The 24,762-nt window shown below is 37.4% G+C and overlaps 1 protein-coding gene across 1 annotated transcript in view; it reads right to left on the minus strand.

Annotated features, from left to right (window-relative positions):
- Positions 1-678: 678 nt before the first annotated feature.
- RSG7 (Regulator of G-protein signaling 7) overlaps positions 679-24,762 on the minus strand; it is a 157,566-nt gene continuing 133,482 nt past the window's right edge. The window contains exons 6-13 of the mRNA XM_067143099.2: positions 18,565-18,616; positions 18,251-18,474; positions 17,942-18,168; positions 9,439-9,552; positions 9,224-9,349; positions 5,848-6,034; positions 5,658-5,750; positions 679-2,770 (exon numbers count right to left, since the gene is read on the minus strand). Coding sequence (XP_066999200.1) covers positions 2,705-2,770; positions 5,658-5,750; positions 5,848-6,034; positions 9,224-9,349; positions 9,439-9,552; positions 17,942-18,168; positions 18,251-18,474; positions 18,565-18,616 — 1,089 coding nt within the window. The 3' untranslated portion in view covers positions 679-2,704. The remainder of the gene's footprint in view (positions 2,771-5,657; positions 5,751-5,847; positions 6,035-9,223; positions 9,350-9,438; positions 9,553-17,941; positions 18,169-18,250; positions 18,475-18,564; positions 18,617-24,762) is intronic.

A 24,762-nucleotide genomic window follows, 5' to 3' on the forward strand; every position in this document is an offset into this window, starting at 1 on the left:
GTGGAAAAAATTACCTGAAAGTACAACTGAAGAACTGCTAGAAGTTGTGTAGCGCCTACTTGTACTTCAATTGTATCATCTATCCTTTTCCAAAAACACATCAATAACAGTCTCCAAATGATGAGTATTCTGAAATTCCCAAAGCAATTTTTCCATTGATAATACAGAGGGAGCAGATAGCCTGTTCTGACCTTATGTACAGCGCAGATGAATTCAAATTCTCCAGAGAGCTGAAAACAAGCTTTCTGATGAAGTGCTACCCGCAGGAAATGTCAAAATCAGTTCACTAAGCATTTTCACTTGTGGCAAAGTATCTGCTAGTCGCATCTTATCTTGATGAAACTTGTAAATATGTTTATTTTGAAATTCAGGACACCAATATAGATAATAAAGTTCACTTTTAGAGCACATCCTGTTGAAATATTGCCAATAATGGTTAAGTAATGCATTACATTTATGTTCTGGGAAAGCCATATCATACTCACCATATTTTGTACTATCAAGTATTGAAATAAATTTTAACTGATCAATGTCCAAGAATCTATTAGTCCCTGTGTGATTATTGTTTTGATTATCTTGTAAAATAATTGGTGGCGAGATGCTTTAATTTAATTCCATCTGTCTATCCTCTGTCTCTTTTTTGCCTTTTTCGTTGATAGAATAAACAAATTATATAATAAGGAAAATACCTAATTTCTATTTTTCTGTATGTTGCCGGTGACAACACCGGCATTGTAGATACCACAACCCTAGAATACATATACTAACAGGCAGAGCTCAGAAAAGTGCATGGTTTTCCATGGTTTCCTATTTTCACACCAGGTAAATGCTGGGGCTGTACCTTAATTAAGGCCACGGCCGCTTCCTTCCCATTCCTAATCCCTTTCTGTCCCATCGTCACCATAAGACCTATCTGTATCGGTGCGACGTAAAGCAAGAAAAAAAAAGTGCATTAGATATATAACTGATACACTGTGTTTTAGTAACACTTAGAGGTCATTTTGAGAAGTTTTCCTTGGGTTTTCCCTTAATTAATTCCAGGAAAAGTTCAAAGCACTTTCCTCATTCACAGTTCCACAAATGCGTCCATACCCACCTTCACAGGTGATACCTAAGACATTGTACAAATGGCAAACATAGTTAAACAATTCCTGGTGAGTCTGCCTGAAAAAAATACAGAGCTATAAAAGGATGTAAGAAATGCAGAAAAGAAAAGAAATAAGAATAAAGGATAAATAATAAATTAAATAATAAAGAAATTATGCTCACAGAACAGTATAACTGAAAGTTTACTTTGCATCCAAGCAATGAATTACAGAACTCACAGCCAGGTGACTAAGCTAATATCAATGTTATTTATAAACCATTAGTATAACTGTGTTGGTACACTGGATTCCAGCAGATCTTCAAAGCAGTGTCATCAGTGCATAGACGAAGAAGTGAAAAGGGACTGGACACTTGTCAGTAAGTAAACTTGAATTGAGAATGTGTGGTACGTTAAGCTATAACTTAGCTTAGCTAAAGGGAATGATCAGGTCTCCAACACCCAAGAAAAAGGTACTAAGACTTCCTCGTGTAATATACCATAGTGAGCAAAGGGTAACTTCTGAACCATGCATGCCTAACAATTCTTTTTAATTTTACTCCATTGTCCCATAATGTTTGTTCATATCATTGTTCTTCACTCCACGTCATTAACAATTACCGGAAACACAAAACTAATTATAATAATGACAAAATTGCTCTTGAGATCTACACGAAAAGTACCTAGATGCTGGTCCCTCTTGGTATGGTACCAATATCAGTGGTACCCAAGAACTATCTAGCCATGTATAAATTATTTTGTTTGAGAACTTATACATTATAAAATTTATTTATTGTATATCTGCAAATGTTTGAGTATTTTCTCACTTGTAAGTTCAGAAAAATGTAATTTTTCAATGCTGCAGATACTTTCAGAGGAAAATGTGAGAATATTTAAAGAAAAAATGAGGGTCTGTCAGACTTTTTAGTTTTACCAGTAATTCCTAGAAAATAATATCAATAATAACACAGCGAAAGGCAGACTTCCAAGAAGTTATGAAAGATATATAAATTATAAAATAGTAATCCACCCACATATTAAAGTAAGAAATTCTGATATGTATTGCAAAATCTCAAAATCTTTATCGTTTGTAGAAACGACATTTATAATTCTGTCAAGATTTTATTTATATACATAATGTATCAGTGTCCATTCAGTTTGGTGAAAGCATGGAGCAGAAAATTGACAAATGAGTCCAAATCAACAATAATCCACTCAGTGTTCTGGATAAAGTATCTTTCATAGGGTCTGGGAACATTCAGACAATAAATTACATACTACAAGACTATTTTTAATTAATCTATGGTATTATTTGTTGTGTCAATGCAATCAAACAAATATGGATGCAATGAAAACTGAGTATCATCAGTCTTGATGGGTGCTGTGTAATTTCAAGTTCTCTCACTGCAATCTCACTGTGCTTATTGGAGCACTTAACTTCCAACCAAAAAGCACATGAAATGAAAGAAAGGTGACTATGTCCACAAGAAATCAGCAGCAGGAGACCAACCACCACTTCTATGGAGCTGTTCATGATGTTCCCACCAACACCAGCTAAGCCCTCCACCACCACTTGGAGTGCTTACCTTACAAATCAAGTATCTCACTACGACACACACACTACGAGGCAGCAGTTTCCTTGCGAGCAGAGAAAGAGACTATCGATCTGATTCCTTTCACCGATGTCTGAAACACACACAGAACAGTCATGAAAGCAATCACATAACTATATTAATTTTCCTTTAAGGCTATCTTCCAAAATTTATAGACAGAGCACTCAGGTTCAGTTTGGGGCTTGACTGGGGTAAAAGGCTGAATGACATTTTTTGCCACAATGCATTGGTGCTATTGAAACTCCCTCCCATACTAGAATTCCTAAGATACTCTGATTGAGAACTGAAGGGCAAAACCCTCATGGGTGAGGGCTACAGAATACATCCATGAGATCTCCTGCCTGTCACAAAAGGCAACTAAAAGGGAGACGAGAGACTCTAAACTTGGGACCATGGGCTGGCAAACACGGTTCCCAAGGTGAGTCTGGTATTGCTTCCACTTACTTGTGCCAGGCTCCTCACTTTCATCTTTCCTATCCGACCTCCTGTGGTCAACTCTTGTTCTCTTCCAGCCCTGATCGTATTAGGTTTGCAATGCCTAGGGAGTCTTTCATTTTCACGCCCTTCCTGCCCCTTCCCTTTCTTTTGCTGATACCTCCATTCTTTGAAGTGTAAGACCTCTTCCATTTCCCTTTTGATTTGTGTTGGGAGAAGATGGTTGTCCAGTTATCCTTCCTCTTAAAACAAAAATCTCCACCAGTGCCAACACCTAAGGGGCAAATTCACTACTCAACATGCCATTATTGTACATTATTCCCTGATACAGAATAATACCTTATATTACAGTATTGTGACTGAAATAAAGGAAATGGGAGAAATCGATTTAGGAATCTTATTGTTTTAATCACAAATACAAAGAAATTTGACTGGGTGTGTTGGCAATGTAATGTGGGTCATCATCCTGAAAGATTGCATTCTGGAGATGGTGGGTTCAAACCCCATCTTTAGTAGACCTGAAGATATTTCTGTGAAGTTTCTAATTTTCACATTAGGCAAATGCTGGGACTGTACCCTAATTAAGGCTATGGTTATCTGCTTACTACTATCCTCATCTCATCTCATCTTAGCGCCATCGAATATATGTAAGCAGTATTCGGGAGATAGTAGGTTCGAACCCCACTGTCGGCAGCCCTGAAAATGGTTTTCCGTGGTTTCCCATTTTCACACCAGGCAAATGCTGGAGCTGTACCTTAATTAAGGCCATGGCCGCTTCCTTCCCACTCCTAGCCCTTTCCTGTCCCATCATCGCCATAAGACCTATCTGTGTCGGTGCGACAAAAAAGCAACTAGCAAAAAAAAAAATATATGTAAGTGCATTGTTAACAGAAAATACAAATAATCTGAAGCAAATATAATATGCAAACAATGGATTTAAATCAAATGTACTATCGATTACAAAAAATGAATACAATGATAGCCATCATTTCAAAGAACAAAGGATATTAGAGATTGGTGAGCAAAACTTCATCTTGATCCTTTATTATCACTGCTTTTATTTCTCCAGAATCTTCCTGTTTAGGACTGATGGAAATTAATTTACTTTTGCAGTGGATCATGTAATCCATCATGTTGAACCACATTTTCAATTTTGCACAGAGGTCATTTTGGGCCTTGGATTGCTAAAACGACCTTGGATCTTCCTCAGACAGTAAAGTTTAAATCCCTATACTGTGTACCAAGAAATCAGTCACTCTTTGCCAGTGGATGAGTCATATATTATGTCACAGTCAAGTAACAGAAAGCGTGCTGAAATTATTCGTAGTAATAGTCGCAATAAAATTGCAAAATAATAAAAGTGTGTGATAAAGAGGCTAGATCTGAACAGTTGAATATTTAGAACTAATGTACAGAGTTCATAAGAAGATCACTGACATTGCAGTGGCATATTGTGGCAAAGTAATGTGTTGAGGAGTTGCAGGTGTGCAGATGACCTACTATTGTCTTGCAGTAAGCAATATCTCATACCACCTCAATGAAAACATTGAATGGTTTGAGCGCGCAGTATAAGCTCATCCTGGATAAATACTGCATCCTGTGTGATGTACATTTTATTTCAGCATATCATGCAAATTCAGCATCATGTGTAGTGCCAGCAGTCAACTGAACATGCTTTGTCATAGATTATACCATTTTAACCATCGTTTTCTGAGAATCCTTCATATTATGAATTAAGGAACCAGCACATACAAATAACAGTGCCTTAAATAAACCATAAGATGCTAATATTTGGATTATTACTGTAAGAAGAGACTAAATATGGCTGAAAAGTGCACATTAGATTCAAGTAAATATGGTATGTTGTATTTAATTTCACTGTCCTAATGGGAAAGACAGCAATAAGCTTCATGAAATAGAAAACAATGCACCAGAAATGTTACTTTCTGAATATTCTCAGGGCCGATGACCTTCGATGTTAGGCCCCATTAAACAACAAGCATCACCATCATCATCATCTGAATATTCTGCCAAAGTCAAGAACAATGATTTGGTTCAAAGAAAGTAATGAAGAGAAAGCATTATGCCGACTGTAGAAAAGCTTGCGTGATTTTCCCCATATATTCATTAATATGTATTTACTGGGCTCCCTAATAGAGTACATAAGACAGTAAATATGAAAAAGAATTAACAATATCCCACAGAATTCCACTTATTACTAAAAGATATTAAGCCTATGCAAATGTTACCATTTTATTATTTCTAACCACCGAGTAGGCACAAGACAACAACCTTATCGTGATACACACATCTTGGGAACCATGATATAATGTATTGACAGAATGTATTAAGTTAAACTGTAATTAATAAATCAGTGCTGAGTGAAAAAATACAGTAACTTCCTTCTCTAACAACAAGGATAGTATATAGCCCAATATTCAAAATAGTTTCTCCAAGAGAAGAACATCTGTAATAAAGCAGTAGATCAATCTTATTCTAATAATGATCTTAAATCTACATATTACCTTTTTCTTGGATCCATTAAGAAATTCTTTGTACATTTCTGATCTTAAGTACCGTGAGTAACTATCACTCTTCATTAAGTGATAAACATGTGCCTGGAAAAACAAATGAAGAAGAAATTGAACAGACTTCAAAATAAGTCAGCAATTGAAGGAAATGATAATCATGCAGAATTTGTTCTTAATACTGTACCGCAGCTACATCAAAACTCCATCGATCAGGCAATTCCATATTTTTTTTGGTAACTTCGTATGATTGAGAGTCAACATTTATTGGACAGCTAGCATCTGGTGCAAGGAATTCTGCCCAAATTTCATTCACTCTGTCCTGCACATCTTTTTGGGGTAGAGCCTTAACTTCCTGCACTGCTTCCCAAAACCTGAAAGTAAAAGAGGTCTACATTAAATAATTTTAACACAAAACTGGTGTGATCAAGGCCTCTAGCTGATTCCAGAACTGTTTCAACAGAGTTTCACCAGTAACTTCATTCATCCTTCTTGTCCAAGATTGAGTGGTGGATGCTTCTTATGTGCTAATGTGCTGTAACACACTGGTAATTCTTTCTAACAGACCAGAATGTTATTCTTTCGTTCTATGTGCAATTTTAAACAAGACACTGACAAGGCTCAAAAGGAAGTAGTTGCATCACTGTACACAGAAATTCTGGAGAGAAGTTAAGTCACACAGGAGTATAAATACAGTGTATAAGCATGCTATATGCATTATATCGCAATAAATCACTTATGTTATTAGAGTCACAGAGTCACACTCCCCCTTGCACAATAAATATGACTCCTCATAGATGTGGTAATCAGCGACATATGGTCTTCTTTTTGTATCAGTGAGTCAGGACTATAAATTACAGATTTTTGTGGGTTTATTTACTGTTTATTCACTTACTTCCTTAAAATTTGAAGAACACAGTTGAATTCTAGCATGAGCTGCCACTGCTAAGATTCCTTTATCAGTTGTTGCAGCTCTCCATGAGTTTCTCACCCCTAAAAGTATTTGAACAATAAAGCTCTATAGTGGTATAGTTTTGGTTGATACTTTTCCATTTTTCCAGAATGGTGACAACTAACTGTTTCCTACTGCATGATCTGGTTTGCCAAATACACAATCCAGTAGATATGCCACATAATCTAAACATTCAAATAGGGAACATTTTCTGGCTAGCATTGTCTATTTTTATCAACTAAATACTTGCCTTTGTCCCATCTTGCATTACAATGTCCATAGAGAGCTAGATTGGAGCAACCATTCATAGCCTTCTTGAAAACTTGCAAAATTTGCTTTCTATAATATTCTCTGACTATAGTCTGGTTCTGTGGGACAATTTGCAAGTCTGTTTTTCCATATTATGACATATGCCCTGTGACCATTATTTCCCTAAAAATTTTTGGAATAAGGACTGGTAATATATTAGCAGGATTGCTAGTATGAATTCTATGACTCTGTATGTTGAGTTTGGGGTGAAGATGAATGCAGCCTTCAAACAGTTGGCTGGGGTCTCTGCATTAGAGGTAGACATGCTACCCCTTCACCTTCAACAAGAAGTTCTCAATATTTAACTTCTGTTTAATAGGTTACAACGCTTGATAAAATGAGAACAAATTTTTGAGAAGGAAGCAGACTTTTACCAATGATTATTATTTATTATCTATTTAGTGTATGCCTTTTAGTGGTAGGAGTGTTCGAAGACAAGTTCGGCTCGCTTGGTGCAGGTCTTCTTATTTGACCCCTATGGGCGACCTGCACATCTGAATGTGAGATGATGATGATGATGATGATGATGAGGTAGGGAGAGGTGAAACCTGGTGTTGGCACATAGCCTGATCCTGTGGAATAACACCAAGGGGTCTGCTCAAAGCTTACAGTACCCATCTGCCCTCACTCCAAATGAATACTGCAGAGAGGTTTGGAAGTGAATCCAGGCTTTTGGCACGCAATCTAGTTATTAGAAATTATACACTACCGCCTCTCCTATTGTGCCAGCCAACATTCTGATGATGAACATTTTCCCCTCAACAGGACTCAAACTGGCTAACCACTGTGTCATATCTTATAGACTTAATGCCTTCATGCCTTCAGGCAACATATAACTTTTCACCTGTGTAAATGGATAGAGATTGTGGACAGAGGTAGTTTTATGGCACATCTTCAACTGTACAGTCAACCAAACACATATACCAGTGATGCCTTCTTTTCTTTTACATAACAGATAACAAAACAGCCCTACAACCCCGTTAACATCCACGTGTACCAACCACTGTTTATTTTACGTGGGCCCTCCCCATCACATTACCACAGGCTTTAGGAGTACTTCTGGCTCAATCTCAAAGACATTGCCGACCTACTTGTGCCTACGGAAAGAAAAAATAATTCATGCAGTAGAGGGTTAATGATCATGGCCATTGGGCAGGCTTTCTAAGATCAGATTTCTGATGACAAATTAGTGCTTGCTGGAATGGGGTATATGTATTTAACGTTCTAAATGTGCTGTTTTGAAAATACCTTTCACTTTCAATGCTGGCAAGTATTTAACACCAGTCTGTATTACATTGGAGGCTTCTTAAGAATTAAGCCATACTTTTCAGTGTCAACTTAGTTAAATGTAACAAAAACTTGGACAGAGTGAAAAGTTTTCTTACATTTACATTGAAGGCTTCAAAAGGAACGTTCTGGTGTACAAGAAAACTTTCCATGCAGCCTCATCTTCGTAATTTATGAGTGACAGTGTGTTGTAGTGAGTATACTCCTAACTTAGATGCAAAAGACAGAGGATGACCGCAGGTGTTTGAAATTATGATGTGTTGATAAGATCGTGATTATGACTTCTTTTAACACAACACTTCATCATGACATGCAGAATATTCATTTTGGTGGCCTTGTAATTTGTTCTTTATTCAAATGATGATAAAACATGAGAGCAGACAGGAATCTTTATTCATATTCATACAAATACAGGGTATGAATAAGGAGAAACGGTGTTGATACTGATATTCCTGGTGCTTTGAGACTTTTTTGTCACTTCATGGAATAAGTACAATGATATATTATAGAATATACTTAAGTAATGATTAATTCCTGGCACATCTTCCCCCATTGAAATGCATGACCCGTCATCTAGGCCTACTTTACATGACTACAGTATATTCAATACTATAACTGGTAAGCAGAAGGAGCACCCATGAGACAACTACACTGCAATAACTTATAACTACACAATCTTCACAGCAGTGTTGCAAACTTTTAAACCTAATTATCTCCATTAAACTTTTCATGCAGCCTCATCTTCATCCCTCATATATCTCTAACTGCAGTAATGTAAAGAGAATTAGGAGCAAAGGACATGTCATATGTGAGGGTCATAATAGAAAAGAGTGGTATGTTTAATTTAAGAAAAGAGTGGTATGTTTAATTTAAGAAAAGAATTGAATGCACTACCTTCATTACTCATAAATGTACAGGGGATATTATAAACATTATGCAAATGATCAGTCTTATAAGAAAGCAGGGGTTGTTGAAGGTCATCCAAAATAAGTGAAATTTGGCACAAAAAACTTACTTAAGATTTTCTCCACTGAACTCTTTGTCGAGGAATTTAACAAAGTGTTCTCGACCTATAGGATCTTGCAAAAGCTCCTGGAGGCTGAAGGCCCAACGTTTTACTCGTCGTGATGAAATCTCCTTCCTGTTAGAGACAAAATGGTACAAATGTTTGAGGCTTATTAAGATTAATCAGTCTTCGAGATAAACTTTCATTTCTTCTACATGACTTACGCTGTTTTTTCTTGTTCCCATAATTCAGGACTGTCTGAGATCCAAGGGTTGGGAAACTCAGGAGCTGTGAAAAAATAATCATACTCCACGTATTGCTCAAAGTAGCTGATACACCTGTAATAGAAACAGTGCAGAAAGTTAAAGACATTGTATAAATTCTCCTCATTTCAAATAACGATTAATAAGGTGTGAGAACAAATAACAAGCATATTATGTGTAATGACTGTGAATATTCCTGTGCTAATTTCGGTAGTGATTTCATGGCGCACGTTGAATTTTCGCATCAATTTTGTTTAATTTTCCTTCCATTAACACAGTACACCTTTGCGTGTATTTCTGGTTTAACACTGAACCAGTAGTTCCAAACTTAAATTCACAAGATCGTGAATTGAAGTTCTGGAAGGAGGCAATTGCCCAAGCGATCTCCTGATAAACCCTGCACAAACGCGATGAGCCAATTAGTATTTATAATAACATTTACATACAATAATACACTGCTTTAATGGTATCTGTCTTCCCATCTTTGCAAACGAACATCTACTGACTACAACATGGCAAGTTAAGGACAGGAAGCAAGCCAGATAGCCAGGTGAGTCGTGGGTGTGGGGGGAAACCAGCCAGCTGGCCTTGGCTCAGTTGCGTGCATGCGGTCAGATTTTATATGGAAAACCCTGTATTAATGTATTTTGTTCACAACTAGTATTTGTACCCATTCTTTGCATGGAAATTTGCAATGCATAATGTGTTTCCTTAATGAATTTATGCAAAGTTACACTCTATTCACAAGTTTAATATGACTTGTTAAAGTGATATTTTATAGCACGTGTCAGGAAAATAAAGCACAATCAAGCTGAACAAAGTCAAGACGGAATGAGGATGGTTTCCAAATTTATTGTTCGGTTCAGTTCCTGGTCCGAAGTTGTGTGAAATTCTCTCTGTTTCTCACGAGGGAACACATACATATATTTCACTCGGATTCGGTTGAAATTTGGTAGGAATATTCATGGGAGGCAGTAGAATGCTAAGGTGAAAACTGCATGTGCCCAGCGCAAGTTTAAATGCCAAAATAGAACAAATAAATAGTCGTAAAATTAGAAGTGCCGCGGGAGTATCTGGGTGTGGTGGAGAAGTAGGGAGGAGTGAAGCAGCGGACGTGAGCAGCGTATAGTCGGGCTGCTCGCTCAAGTTGAATGAATAACCACCCACCCCCTACCCACTCTTCTTTACTACACCGCAGTTCGCACATACCTCGTATCTTCCCGATTAGAAACGTCAAAGCAGATCAAGAGGTGCACATTGATTAGTTGTCCGATGAGACAATGTTCTTACAATGACAGGTAAAATCTGAAGTTCTTATAGTCATTTTTATGAATGGTGACTGTATATTTACTTTAACCATGTATGGTAATAATTGATTTTTTTACACCTAGATACAACAAAACGCCCACTACAGAAGTCATTCAATCCGTGGAATGTAGTAGTGTGCCTTCAGAATTGTTTTGCAGAGTATGACAAAAAAGACACCCCATTTTCTGAAGATGAAAGGAATTTGGGATTGGAATTATATCGTAAGTAGATCAATGTATTTATATATATATATATATATTTACTTTTACGAGAAAAACAAGCGTTCATAGGAATTGCTTTCTTGTCTGTGTTTTAGAGGTCTAATTGCCGACAGGGTTTTGGATACCAATATGACAGTCGAACTGGATGGCACATTGGATATATCAGATGATGACTTTGATTTCGAGGAAGACAATATTGAAACACCGTTATTTGACCTCGTCTCCAAAAATGTTGCTCCTAACCCTGCATCCACAACAACGGCTCAACGATGCCTAATCCCAATAACTTATAAAAAGAGGGTCGTCGAATATTGGCGAAACAAAGGTGGGAAACAGAGGAGTTTCGCATCAGTGAAACACAGGTTTCGTAAATTAAAGTTCCGGCAAGAGCTTTACAGGTGGGAGCAACAATGGGAGAAAAAAATTAATTTGTTACGAGGAAGACTTATCAAAAGTTCAAAGAAAGTAGACAACGAAACAAAATTGTTCACGATATAAATATTAAAAAATGGGCCTTAAAGTACGCTCATCTAGTTAGCTACGACATGTTTCGAGCATCTCATTCCTGGGTAATGAGTTTTAAAAAGAAATTCAAAATTGGATCAAGAAAAATTTGCAAATTCGTATCTAAAAAGTACCAATTTGAACAAGAAGATACTATTGTAACGCGACACTGTTTGTGGAAGAAGTGTTGCAATTAATAGAAAGTTCAGCCCAGAGTGCGTGTTTAATACTGATCAGTCTGGTTTTCATGAAGAGTTCCATTTTGGCAGGACCCATAATGAACGAGGAGAAAAAGTCGTCTTAGCGGAAGCACAATCTATGAATTCACTAACTCATAGCTACACAATACAGCCAATAATTTCGGCAGATGGACAACTCGTGCCGAAGTTGCTAGTGATGTTGAAAGAAAAAAATGGCAAATTTGGTCCTAATATAGAAAAAAAACTATTTACTGCACCAAATGTGTACACTTTGCCTTCAAAGTCTGGAAAACTGACCAAAGAACTTGTACAGAAATGGTTACGGGATGTTTATTGTGAGCTAGTAACAGAGTACAGTGTTTTAGTTCTCGATTCCTGGACCGGACAGAAAGAAGAAAATATTTTAAATGCTAAAATTGGGAGTAAGAAAATCATTAATGTTCAAACAATTCCGAAAGGAGCCACTGGACTTATCCAGCCGTTAGATGTTTTGGGCTTCCACATTTGGAAGCAATTTATACGTATTTTGTACGATTTAATTTTTTAAAACTCGTTAGACATCAAGGTACATTTAAGGAACAACCTTTTAAAAGTGTAATCTTTGACGCACAACCAGTTCTCCTCTCCGCGTTTTCGTAGCATGTGGCAGTACAGTTGGTACAAATGTGGCTATGTTAACAAGAAATCTTCACAATTTGTTAATCCAGTCGCTTATTGTTTCAAAGAAGAGCCTTCCTAAATCAATGTAATACTTGTGAAAGTGACAGCGCTGTAAGATGTGCATGGTGCACACAGTATCTGTGCCTTGTCCACTTTTCTTGTAAACAATCACTATTGCACTAATTACAATGAGTAACAAGAACTCGGGAGTGAATTCTTCAAACCTTATTGGCATCGTTGTTCAAACATCATCCTTTGTACACTTGTTTCATGTGCTGTTTTCATATTTACGTTTTGCACATCTAATTGAGAAGTTAAGGGGAACGCGCTAACTATACGCTGCCTGGCTGCTGGCGCAGCTCGACACTGTCCGGTTGGCTCACGTCTGCTGCTTCACTCTTTCCTACCTCTCCACCAAACCCCGATACTCCCGCAGTACTTCTAATTTTACGACTATTTATTTGTTCTATTTTCGTGTTTAAAATTGTGCTGGGCACATGCAGTTTTCACCTTAGCATTCTACTGCCTCCCACGAATATTCCTACCAAATTTCAACCGAATCCAAGTGAAATACATGTATGTGTTCCCTCGTCAGTTGCATATTATTGTTTGTCTGACCACTGGTGTAGCTCTGTGACTGAAGACTCATGAAACCTCGGAACCTCGGAACCTCGGAACCTCGGAACCTCGAGGGATATCCCCCATATCGCCCTTATGGGCGGACTTGAGTTAATTTATTAGACATCAGGATATCCCTCGGTATAATACGGCAGCATAATATATTTTTAAGAAAGAAGACTGATCCAAATACTTCAATCACATGTAGGCCTACAGCATACAACATATTTTTATGTGTTTTTAGTAGACTATATAGTGGAAACTCATTATTCAAGCTCAACATTGTGATAATTTTAACACAGCAGTTTTGGTGTTCAGGAGGAATGTATTATAACATCCTCAGCTTCTTATATGCATGTTCACAATTTATTTTTATGAGTATCAACGGACAATGATAGATTAATGCCATTTTTTATGTAATAAGTGTTCATTAAGGTAAAAAATCCTTGTGTATGGACCATGCTGAATATTTTATCTGTGTATATGTGTTTTTTGCGACCATATTTGTGGTCATAAGCTTTTTAAGATTCAGTCCTATTCGTCATCTGTATTAAGACATTCAATTTTAATGACACTGTGTCCTTCCTTAAACTGTCGCTATGAATAGCTGAAGATGGCTGTTTACATCGGCCAAAACTAGTTCTAGTAAAAGAAATATTGTATTGATTAGGTGGTCAATAAAACTTTTATTAAGAAAATAAGTTATGAAACCCATCGTTGATAATACATTTCTATTTACCTGCTCTATCGAAAAGAGTAAAATGGCTATTTAGTTCTTCCAGTTAATCCACCCTGAAGTGACATACAGCATGTGTCCATCGGATTTGGACTAAAAATCCAATTTTTTGTACCCATCTCTGTTATTACCTGTTGTACGATAAATATATATATATGGCATAAACAAATGGAAATAACATATTCTTAAAGTTTTGTTTATTACAGTCTTTTGATAGATCTAATGTTAGTGAAGATATTTGAGATAATAAGCTATTTTTTTTTCTTTTTTTCTTAACATTGCACTAATGCATCGAAAGTTTTCGGGAACAGAAGGATGCTCCTAAAACTGGAAAAACTCCTTGAATATTTAAACCAAACTACGTATTTGGAATCTACTCATTCATGATTGTGTTATCAGGTGCATTATGACGTTAAGGTCATCAAGTGGAGTTAGGGTTTATAGGAATATTACTGTGTGAGTTGGCCGTGCAGTTAAGGTCATGCAGCTGTCAGCTCGCATTTGGGATTTATAATCCAAGTCGTAGGTTATTGTTTTACTGAGATGAAAGTAATACACAACTACTATGTAAGTAAAGCTATTGTTTTATGAGTAGGCCGTCACCATATGAACAGGTTCTTGGTAAAGGTGACATTAAAATGAAATATGATGTGAGTAAGAACCATATATGAACATTTATATGTTGGCCCCTTTTCTATTTCGAGTCATTATCCTTTTCTCCTCCCTTTAAATCTTCCTTTTAAATATCTCTTGGTTAGCATTGTATGTAGAATAGCCTCTTATGCTTGTTTTCTATGGCCTAGGAGGCCCATCTCCAATTCATGACCTGTTCGCTGGTCATTTCCAGTCACGGTCCAAACTCAACCTTTGGTATCATGATTATTGTTATGGCATTTAATTTCCACTGTGCACTCTAATCATTATGATCATGTTCCTCCTGGATCGGGTGTATCATTATATCTTCATTAGAATTTATTGTAGTAGAGATTCATATCATTAGCAGATATGGGTGGTTTACTATCAAATGCCTTAGATAGGTCAATCGCGATACAGTCCATTTGACCTCCTGAATTCAGGATATCTGCTATATCTTGCTGGAATCCTACAAATTGAGCTTCAGTGGAATATCCGTTCCTAAACCCAAACTGCCTTCTATTGAACCAGTGATTAATTTTGCAAACATGTCTAATATAATCAGAAAGAATGTTTTCCCAAAGCTTACATGCATTGTATGTCAAACTGACTGGCCTGTAATTTTCAGCTTTGTATCTATCACCCTCTCCTTTATACATAGGGCTACTATAGCAACTCTCCATTCATTTGGTATAGCTCCTTCATGCAAACAATAATCAAATAAGTACTTCAGATATGGTACTACATCCCTACCCACTGCCTTTAGTGTATCCTCCAAAACTTTATCAATTCCAGCTACTTTTCTAGTTTTCAACATTTGTATCGTACTGTAAATGTCATCGTTATCATAGGTAAATTTTAATACTTCTTTAGTATTAGTCATCTCCTCTATCTGGATATTATCCTTGTAACCAACAATCTGTACATACTGCTGGCAATACTTCTGCCTCTTGAAGATCCTCACATACACACACACCCCTTGTTCATTAATGACTCCTGGAATGTCCTTCTTGGAACCTTTTTCTGCCTTAAAGTACCTATACATACCTTCCATCTTTCACTAAAATTTGTATGCCTGCCAATTATGCTTGCCATCATGTTATCCTTTGCTGACTTCTTGGCTAGATTCAATTTCCTAGTAAGTTCCTTCAATTTCTCCTTACTTCCACAACCATTTCTAACTCTATTTCTTTCCAACCTGCACCTCCTTCTTAGTCTCTTTACTTCTCTGTTATCATGTAGTGGGTGTTTACCATAAATCTCCAATTTCTTTGAAATCATTCAAGAAAAGGCTAGCAAAACAACAGATAGGGAATCTGCCATCTGGGCGACTGCCCTAAATGCAGATGAGTATTAATTGTGATTGATTCCTTACCAACTTTAAAGGTAAAAACCTGTTTTCACATTCCTCAAAAATTGATTTAAATCCATCCCTGAGTCTGTTTACATTTTTATTTACCATTTTCCACTGATCATAGTTACTTTATAAAAACTCCCTCATGCCTGTTTTATCAGCCATATGGTACTGCCTAACAGTCCTACTTTGAAGACCTTCCTTTCTATTACATTTATTTTTAACTATGAGAAAACAGCTTCGTGATCACTAATACCATCTATTACTTTGGTTTCTCTATAGAACTCATCTGGTTTTACCAGTACCACGTCCAGAATATTCTTCCCTCTAGGTGGTTCCATAACTTTCTGAATCAGCTGTCCTTCCCATATTAACTTATTTGCCATTTGTTGGTCATGCTTCCTGTCATTAGCATTACCTTCCCAATTGACATTTGGTAAATTGAGATCACCCGCTACAATCACATTCCTTTTCATATCGTTTCCCACATAGCTGATCATCTTATCAAATAATTCTGAATCAGCATCAGCACTACCCTTTTCCAGTCTGTACACTCCAAAGACATCAAGTTGCCTATTATCTTTAGAAATGAGCTTCACACCTAGAATTTCATGTTTGTCATCTTTAACTTTTTTGTAGCTTACAAATTCTCCTTCAACGGAATGAACCAGAATGAATGTACCATAACCAAGGCCATGGCTGCTTCCTTCTCACCCCTAGCCCTTTCCTATCCCACTGTCGCCGTAAGATCTATCTGTGTTGGTGTAAAGTAAAGAAAATCGTGTTTCTCAGTCAAAAAATTATAGATGAGAATAAGATCAAATGAATCAGCAAAACAAAACAAAAAAACAGTGCACTAATAATACTTCAAGCTTGGCGACTGGGTGTTTGTGTTTGTCCCAAAACTTTCCTCTTCATATTCAGACAACACGCTACAGTACCATCCACCATAGAAACATGCAATAGTGATTACATCCCTCCACACAGGATTGGCATCAGGAAGGGCATCCGGCCGTAAAACGAGGCCAAGCCCACATATGCGATATAGCTTGAACCTGCGACCCCACAGATGTAGGACAAGCAGTACAAGAAGAAAAGTATTTCTTTCTTCGGATGTACATTATCATATGATACGTCGGACTATACGGTACTGAATTTTGACATTTACATGGTACTGACATCTATACCTTTGAATGGTAAACAGCAAATATATTACAAATATAAAACAGAATGTATCAAATATGATAAAATAGATCACAACAGGTTACACTAATTGTTTGAGCCAGGAAAAAAATAAAACACCAGATATATCATATAAATAAAACACCAGATATATCATATATGACACACGGGGTCATTAGAGGCTAGATCTCACTTTGCACTCTCAAAGCCAATAAATTTCCATTTCTTTGCTAATTACTGAGGTATTCTAATTATTTTAAATCCCTCCCACAATTCATTTTTCCTTTAGAGGGAAAAATGATAATCACTCAAACAATTCAGAAGCCTACACTGAAGCGGTCAAGTGCAGGACAGCTATAAGAACGACAGATCGAACTAGTGACGAAAGTTTAACTTTGCCTCCTTCCTTTCAGGCCTGGCCCCATAGTCTAATAGTAGAAAGTCTGCCTCTTGCCTGAAGGTGTCAGGTCAATTCCAGCCAGGTCAGGGACATTTACCTGGATCTGAGGGATAGTTCGTGAGAACAGCTGAGGAGCTATCTGAGTGAGATAGCAGCCCTAGTCTAGAAAGGCAAAAATAATCACCAAAGAGGATTCATCTCACTGCCCATGTGTCACTTCATATTCTGCAGGTCTTCGAGCCGAGCACTGGTCACTTGGTACACAAAGGTCCATCGGGGCTGTAGCACCATGGAATTTTTTTTCTTTTCCACATAACTTCTGATTGGCTAAACCTATCATAAAAATGAGTACCAGAGGAATTCTCAATCAGAAAACTTTTACTGGGGATAGCAATTGAGGCTGTTAGAGATGCAGTGTTGACCATATTTTTGAAATATGTTGTATATGAGATCAAGAAAAGTGTGTACTGTAGCTTACCCAGATCATTCGCCACTGGACTGTAAGAAGTCTTTAATGATTACCTTCTACAAAAGAACATTTATACTATGGGTAATATATTGCAAATAAATTAACAAGGCTGCGGAGAAAATTATAATAAAATTCCACTACACAATGCCATGAGCATGATATAGGAAAGTGTAACTCACGCTTCAGCCACTTTGGACACCTTAATGTTTCTCCGATCAAGACGTTGTTTCAACATCTTTATATGCCTCTTTAAGTGATCCAAAGGTGTTCCTAAATCGGCCTCCGAGGTTGAGGGTGATATTCGACCTCCAGCAACTCCAAGCTGAAGATGACGACTACTCTTCAATGGCTTGTTCATCCTGCAGGCTTTCTTGATATCTATTTCTGTTGTATTCACACATCCTGGCTGGAAAGATAAATATATTTGACAATGTGAATTACAGATGAGTCATAAAGCAACAACAAATACAGTACTACACAGTTCTTACCATTGGTCTGTGAACATCCCAGAAGGCTCTTTCCTGACTATCCAGAACTTTTCTCTCCAACTTGTCTCGTTTCTTATCTACTTTGCTCTGAGCCTCTGCTTGCATGAAAATGAATTCCCACTTTCTTGAGAACATCTTTTGAAGACGTGCCAAGTTCTCTGCTTCATAGTCAGCCAACTCAAGCCGCGTCTTATTCTGCATTGTTCGTTTACATAAGTACACCGCTATGGAAAGTAGATATAGAGTAGATTATAAACACAATAAATACAATCAAAATCAGAATTTTCTACTTATAATATCTGTAATAATCTTACCATAATCTGTATTCTCTGGTTCCCAGCAATTTGATGGCCAAAAGTAAGGTGTCTAAAATTTGAAACAATTGAGATTTGTTAGAAAATAAACAAAATAGTCCAGAGTTGTCCATCAGGAACATACAGAAATAAAACATTGCAATCTCCAGATTATTCTGAAAAATCCTAAACCCTACACAAAGTCTCAACTTGGATGGAAGAGGGATATATTGGCAAGATGAATTATTTAGAGATTTGAAGTTTAAATCCTGGTAATGGACCATTCTGAGTATGTTTCTTTATCTGCATTCATTTCAGAGAAAAGGCAAGATGATCCTTTTCCTGTCTTGTTTAAGCCAGAATTATCCTTTCTCTTTTCTGTTTCTCGATCGAGGATTCTTTTCCAGTCCAAAACTGAATGGATTATTATCCACACATGTAATAACATCCGACGACATAGAGAGGTCTTATGGTTGGGATAGGAAAGGGCTAGGAGTGGGTAGGAAACAGCCATGGCCTTAATTAAGGTACAGCCCCAGCATTTGCCTGGTGTGAAAATGGGAAACCACTGAAAACCATTTTCAAGGCTGCCGACAGTGGTGTTTAAACTCAGTTTCTCACAAATGCAAGCTCGCAGCTGCACCCCCTAACTGCACGGCCAACTGTCCTGGTCAGCAACAGAATAGGAAATGACTAGGGCTGAGAAGGAAGCAGCTATAGCCTTAATTAAAATACAGCCCCAGCTGGGGGTGAAAATAGGAAAACCACAGAAAACCATCTTGATAGTGGGTTTGCCTGATTGCAAGCTAACAGCTATGCGGCCCATACCATTCAGCCAACTTGCTTGGTCGCATGACAGAGATGCAAATTTATGAATTGGGCTGATAACCACATTGATTTTGTCTCTTGAAACATCTACTACCACTACCACAAAATTAGTAATGAATAATATCATTGCCTTTCCCCTCAAAAACACAATCCACCAATACCACCAATACTTGAGAGGCTGTTGAAGAATTGTGAACTCCTGATCAAAAGTACCCCAAAACAACTCAAAACTGCCTTTTTAAGTGTTTTTTTTTTTTATATGCTGCCTATTAATATGCTGAAGCCTTTATTATAGCTCAAACTTTGCAGTGGAAATTGTCTGCTAAGTGTTGGAACAACTCCGGTGGAATGAAAACCCATTCTTTCTGCAGCCGTGTAGCAAATGTAGTTACTGATGTAAGTCATTCGGGTCTGGAGCAAAGTTGTCATTCTAGTTCACCCCAGAGGTTGTTCAAGGCTCAGAACTGGCCAGTCAGTTTCTAGAACCACAAACCACTCACAAACACTGACCACTTTATGGCTCCATTATCACACTTGTTCCCAAATTCTACCCCCCAGCTGAGCTTAAGCAAGCAGAGACAGCGGATGTGCTGTGTGGCGTTTCAGTGGAACAATATCGAGCAATATTTGGAAGATGGCAGAGGAGTATGAAGAGAAAAGTAATAAGGAGAATAGAGAGCAAGGGTGATAAGGAAAGTATGAGGAAAGTGGAACTGGTGGCAGCAGTGGTGGCATTTCTGCTAATCAATGGGGGCGTGGAATTGAATCCAGACCCTGGTCCAGGTGGTGCCATCAGGTGGGTTAAAATTGAAGCGATTAAGGAGGTGGTTAAAGAGGCTTGCCAAATGGACCAAGTTAAGGAAATGATAAGGGAACAATCAAAGGAGATAAATGATATCAAGAGGTGGATACAAGAAAAAATGGGTGAGACAATATATAAGGTGGAAAGTAATGCATAAGAAATAGTGCTACTGAGGAAGAAGGTGAAAAGTTTGGAAGAGGAGTTGACTAAGATGAAGAGAGATGAAGCAATTAGTAGTCAGGAATGTATGAGGAAATGTATCTTTATTTATGGTGTTCAAGAGGGAGCAAAAGAGAATAAAGTGGATTTAGTGTATAAGGTGGTGGAGGTGATTCAAAATAAAATGAAGATTAAGTTCAGTGAAGTGGACATTGACGATGTGGAAAGGGTAGGAACAGTAAAAAGGGCATACACCAATAAAGGCCAGGTTATTTTGGTGAGAAACGCAGGGAATCTACAAGATGAGAAAGTGTGGGTGAAAATCATGGGGAGTGAAGGATGTAAGAACATTAGAATTTTAAGGAAGCACCTAATGATAACTAGGAGTTAGGGAATGAGAGCATACATCAGGGGCCAACAGATGGTGGTGGAGAATGGAAGATGGTCTAGAACTTGGTCAGTGCATAAGTTACAGGAAATACATGATAAGTATAAACAGGAAGAGTGTCAGGTGACGAGACAAGGTGAAAGGAAGGTCGCAGAGCAAATGGATGGCCATGACAAAGCAGGAGGTGGTGGCATGGAAGAAAACAAAGTCCAGGACAGCGCAGGTGTAGATACAAGAGGTCAAAGAGATTTGACGATATTCCTAACATCCAACGAAACGTGACGAGGCTTTTGAACACCATCCCAAAGGAAGCCTTCTTGCAAAGTTTCCAGGACATGTATCACTGATCTCAGCCGTACATAGTTATGGGAGGGGACTATTTCGAAAGACAGTAATGTCACTGTCGTGCATTGTTCATCTATATTGATAGTACAGGACTATTCACCAAACTTTATTGTCACAGGTTGTATTATAAGAGGACCAAGTCCCATTCATGAAAGACATTACCCCACCTCCGCTCTGGCATTTATCATTCAGCTACCATTCACTACACCCAAACCCCCTGCCAGGCTGCCACATGGAATAGCGAGATCGATCAATCAATCAATCAATCAATCAATCAATCAATCAATCAATCAATCAATCAATCAATCACTGATCTGTATTTATAGCCCCCAGATGGCAGATTAACTATCACTTGTTTACCTAGTCCTTTTTTAAATGATTTCAAAGAACTTGGAAATTCAATGAACAATTCCCTGGATAAATTATTTTGATCCCGAATTCTTCTTCATTTTCCCCAATTTGTCCTCTTGAATTCCAACTATATCTTCATATTTTGAGCTTTCCTACCTGTACAAGCCCCACTTAAGCTTATTCTTCTGCTAATGTCATTCTACACTGTTTCTCCACCAACAGCTTGGAACATATCACTTATTACATGTAATAATGATTTTGTATTGATTAGGTGGTCTAATAAATAACTTAATGTTATTATTTCAATCAACATATCACTTAGTCAAGCAGTTTGTTGCCTTACTCCCAAGTCTTTCCAGCCCAAATTTGCAACATTTTTGTAACAAAACTCTTTTGCCGGAAATCACCCAACACAAATTGTGCTGCTTTCCTTTGGTTCTTTTCTAGTTCTCATATCAAGTAATCCTAGTATAGGTCCCCTACATATCAACTGGGGTCTTACCAGGGACTTACAGGTCTCCTCCTTAAAATCCTTCTTACAACCCCTAAATATTTTCACAACCATATGAAGATATCTGTAACCGTTATTTACAACCACGTTCATGTGATTACCCCAATGAAGATCTTTCTGTATATTAAGCCCTAAGTGCTTATTTTTTTTGCTAGTTGCTTTACGTCGCACCGACACAGATAGGTCTTATGGCGATGATGGGACAGGAAAGGGCTAGGAGTGGGAAGGAAGCGGCCGTGGCCTTAATTAAGGTATAGCCCCAGCATTTGCCTGGTGTGAAAATGGGAAACCACGGAAAACCATTTTAGAGCTGCCGACAGTGGGGTTCGAACCTACTAACTCCCGAATACTGGATACTGGCCGCACTTAAGCGACTGCAGCTATCGAGCTCAGTCCTAAGTAGTTACAGAGATACCCGAGAGGTACATTTACAGTATAACGTCATCTGTAAAATATCTTATTTATGATTCCGGTTCTTTACTCATATCATTGATATACAGAAGAAAACAAAGGTCCAACCTCCCCCCCCCCCCCTCACCTCTTAATCATTACAGGATCGGATAATGCTTCACCAACTCTAATTCTCTGAGTTTCTATTTTTTAGAAATATAGCCACCCATTCAACTAGTCATTTGTCTAGTCTAAGAGCCCTCATTTTCTTCAGCAGGGTCTGATCAGTTATCATCATTATCATCAATGATCTGCATTTAGGACTGTTGCCCATGTGGCAGATTCCCTATCAATTATTTACCGTCTTTTCTTAAGTGATTTCAAAGAACTTACTGATTTATTAAACATTTCCTTTGATAAATTAATTCAATCCCAAATTCCTCTTCCTATAAATTTATCAAAAGCCTTGTATACATGAATGGTGATCCGGTCTTGCACAGGTTAATGGTGATAACGGTTCACCTGACCTCCTGAAGCTAAAATATCTGCCATTTCTTGCTGGTGTAAATGAAACATCCTAACCCCACATAGGGCACCAAAATGTAACTATTCAAGACCATTAATATCTCATAATGCTTTAATTGAAATTTATGTTATTCAAATTTATATAAATAATAATACAGTTGAGAGTGGTTTATGTGTAACTCACTTCTGTGTAATTCTGTTTTTATACATACATTTCTGCAGGTCCCTAAAAAATATAACTTAAAAAAGAAACCTGATTTGTATATAACTCAGAATATGTTATTTGGTATCATACATATTCATTTGTATTAAATGCAATTTATTTGTACATTAAAAAGTTAAAATAATGTCACCGACATATGATCAAAACACAAGCAAGTTAGAAATGTGATACTTGGAGTTGGCATTGTTGGCAGTGGACCTTCACAGCTGCAGATATTGGAGGTGTGCATATTCTGTTATAAGAATTGTATATTTTTAAAAAGGAAATGTGTATCAGTGTATTCTGAACTGTTTCTGTTCTCTTGGTGAATGTGAGTGCCAGTTATTTAAATACAACTCTTCAGAGTCATATATTGTTTGTCATACGTGGCATCTGTTTGAATACAGTTATCAAAACACTGTCTTAATTGGAATGTGTGAACTTGATAAATAGTTGGGTATCTGTTACGAGTGATATGTGAGTATTGCAAGCTGTCCACTTCATGGCCGTATCGATGAGTTTAATCAACAAATTAATCTAAAAAGCCACCTAATCGATACTTTATTTCTTTTGCCTTTGGCAAACTTAAAAATACATTAACAAACACAGTACATGTTTCGACCACTTAGTGGTCATCTTCAGCTGTATATAAAAAATCTTAGATGATAACATTTAAAAGCAAGCACATTGGATCTTATAACTATATCCCATGGGAATCCAAAAACTATTGTTCTAGATGCTTTAAATGAATTGGAAGATGGGGGGGGGGGGGTTGGGGGTAAGGAGATTTATGTGAATGATACTTAAATTACAGTATCGTTTACAATTGTGTTTTAAAAAAAAAACTTAAATGATGAAAAACATATTTAAAACATTTAAAAGCATCTATGGTAAAATTCTTTTTGATAAAATTAGGTGGCGTGATTAAAAGTTCGTGTTTGTAACAATCTTCAGGCATTTGTGAGAAAATAATAACTTAATTAAAATTCGCGTCTATGGTGCTGTTAAACACTTTGTTTTTAATAAACACACTTAAAATATTCTAAAGTGTCTATGGTAAGGCACTTATTCAAAAACACTTGTGCTTGAATGAAAGTTTATGTCAGATGCACCAGTCTTCAGGTATTTATTGTTTATATTTGATAACTTCCTTGAGTGATATTCTTGTGGTTAAAAGGCCGTGTTGACTGTTTAACTTCCGGGAATTGCTCTTCGGAATGTGATAAAAGAATTTGTGTTAGTCGTTTAACTTGTTAAAACCCTGTGGTGGCTTCTGTTATACAAAATGGCGATCTGATTCGGGCAGCTTGCCTCGTGATCCTATCTGGCAAATGTTTAATCCGCGTTGCCTTGGAGAACTGCCTTCGTGCACGACCTAGTGTGATAGCGGTGTGACATGGTCTGATTGTTCGTGGAATATTCCGGAGAAAGATTTTTTATATACAGCTGAAGATGACCACTAAGTGGTCGAAACATGTACTGTGTTTGTTAATGTATTTTTAAGTTTGCCAAAGGCAAAAGAAATAAAGTATCGATTAGGTGGCTTTTTAGATTAATTTGTTGATATGTGAGTCACAAATGCATGGACTGCTTTTCGTAACCAGGTCAAGACCAACTGATATTATGAGTGAGAACACGCTTATCACTACAGGAAATAGAGGTGAGCCAGCACTTTGTAATGGAGAAACATGACTGGAAATGATCCTGGTTACTTCATT

This window comes from Anabrus simplex, chromosome 3 (assembly GCF_040414725.1).
Source record: "Anabrus simplex isolate iqAnaSimp1 chromosome 3, ASM4041472v1, whole genome shotgun sequence".
NCBI classification, from domain to species: Eukaryota; Metazoa; Arthropoda; class Insecta; order Orthoptera; family Tettigoniidae; genus Anabrus; species Anabrus simplex.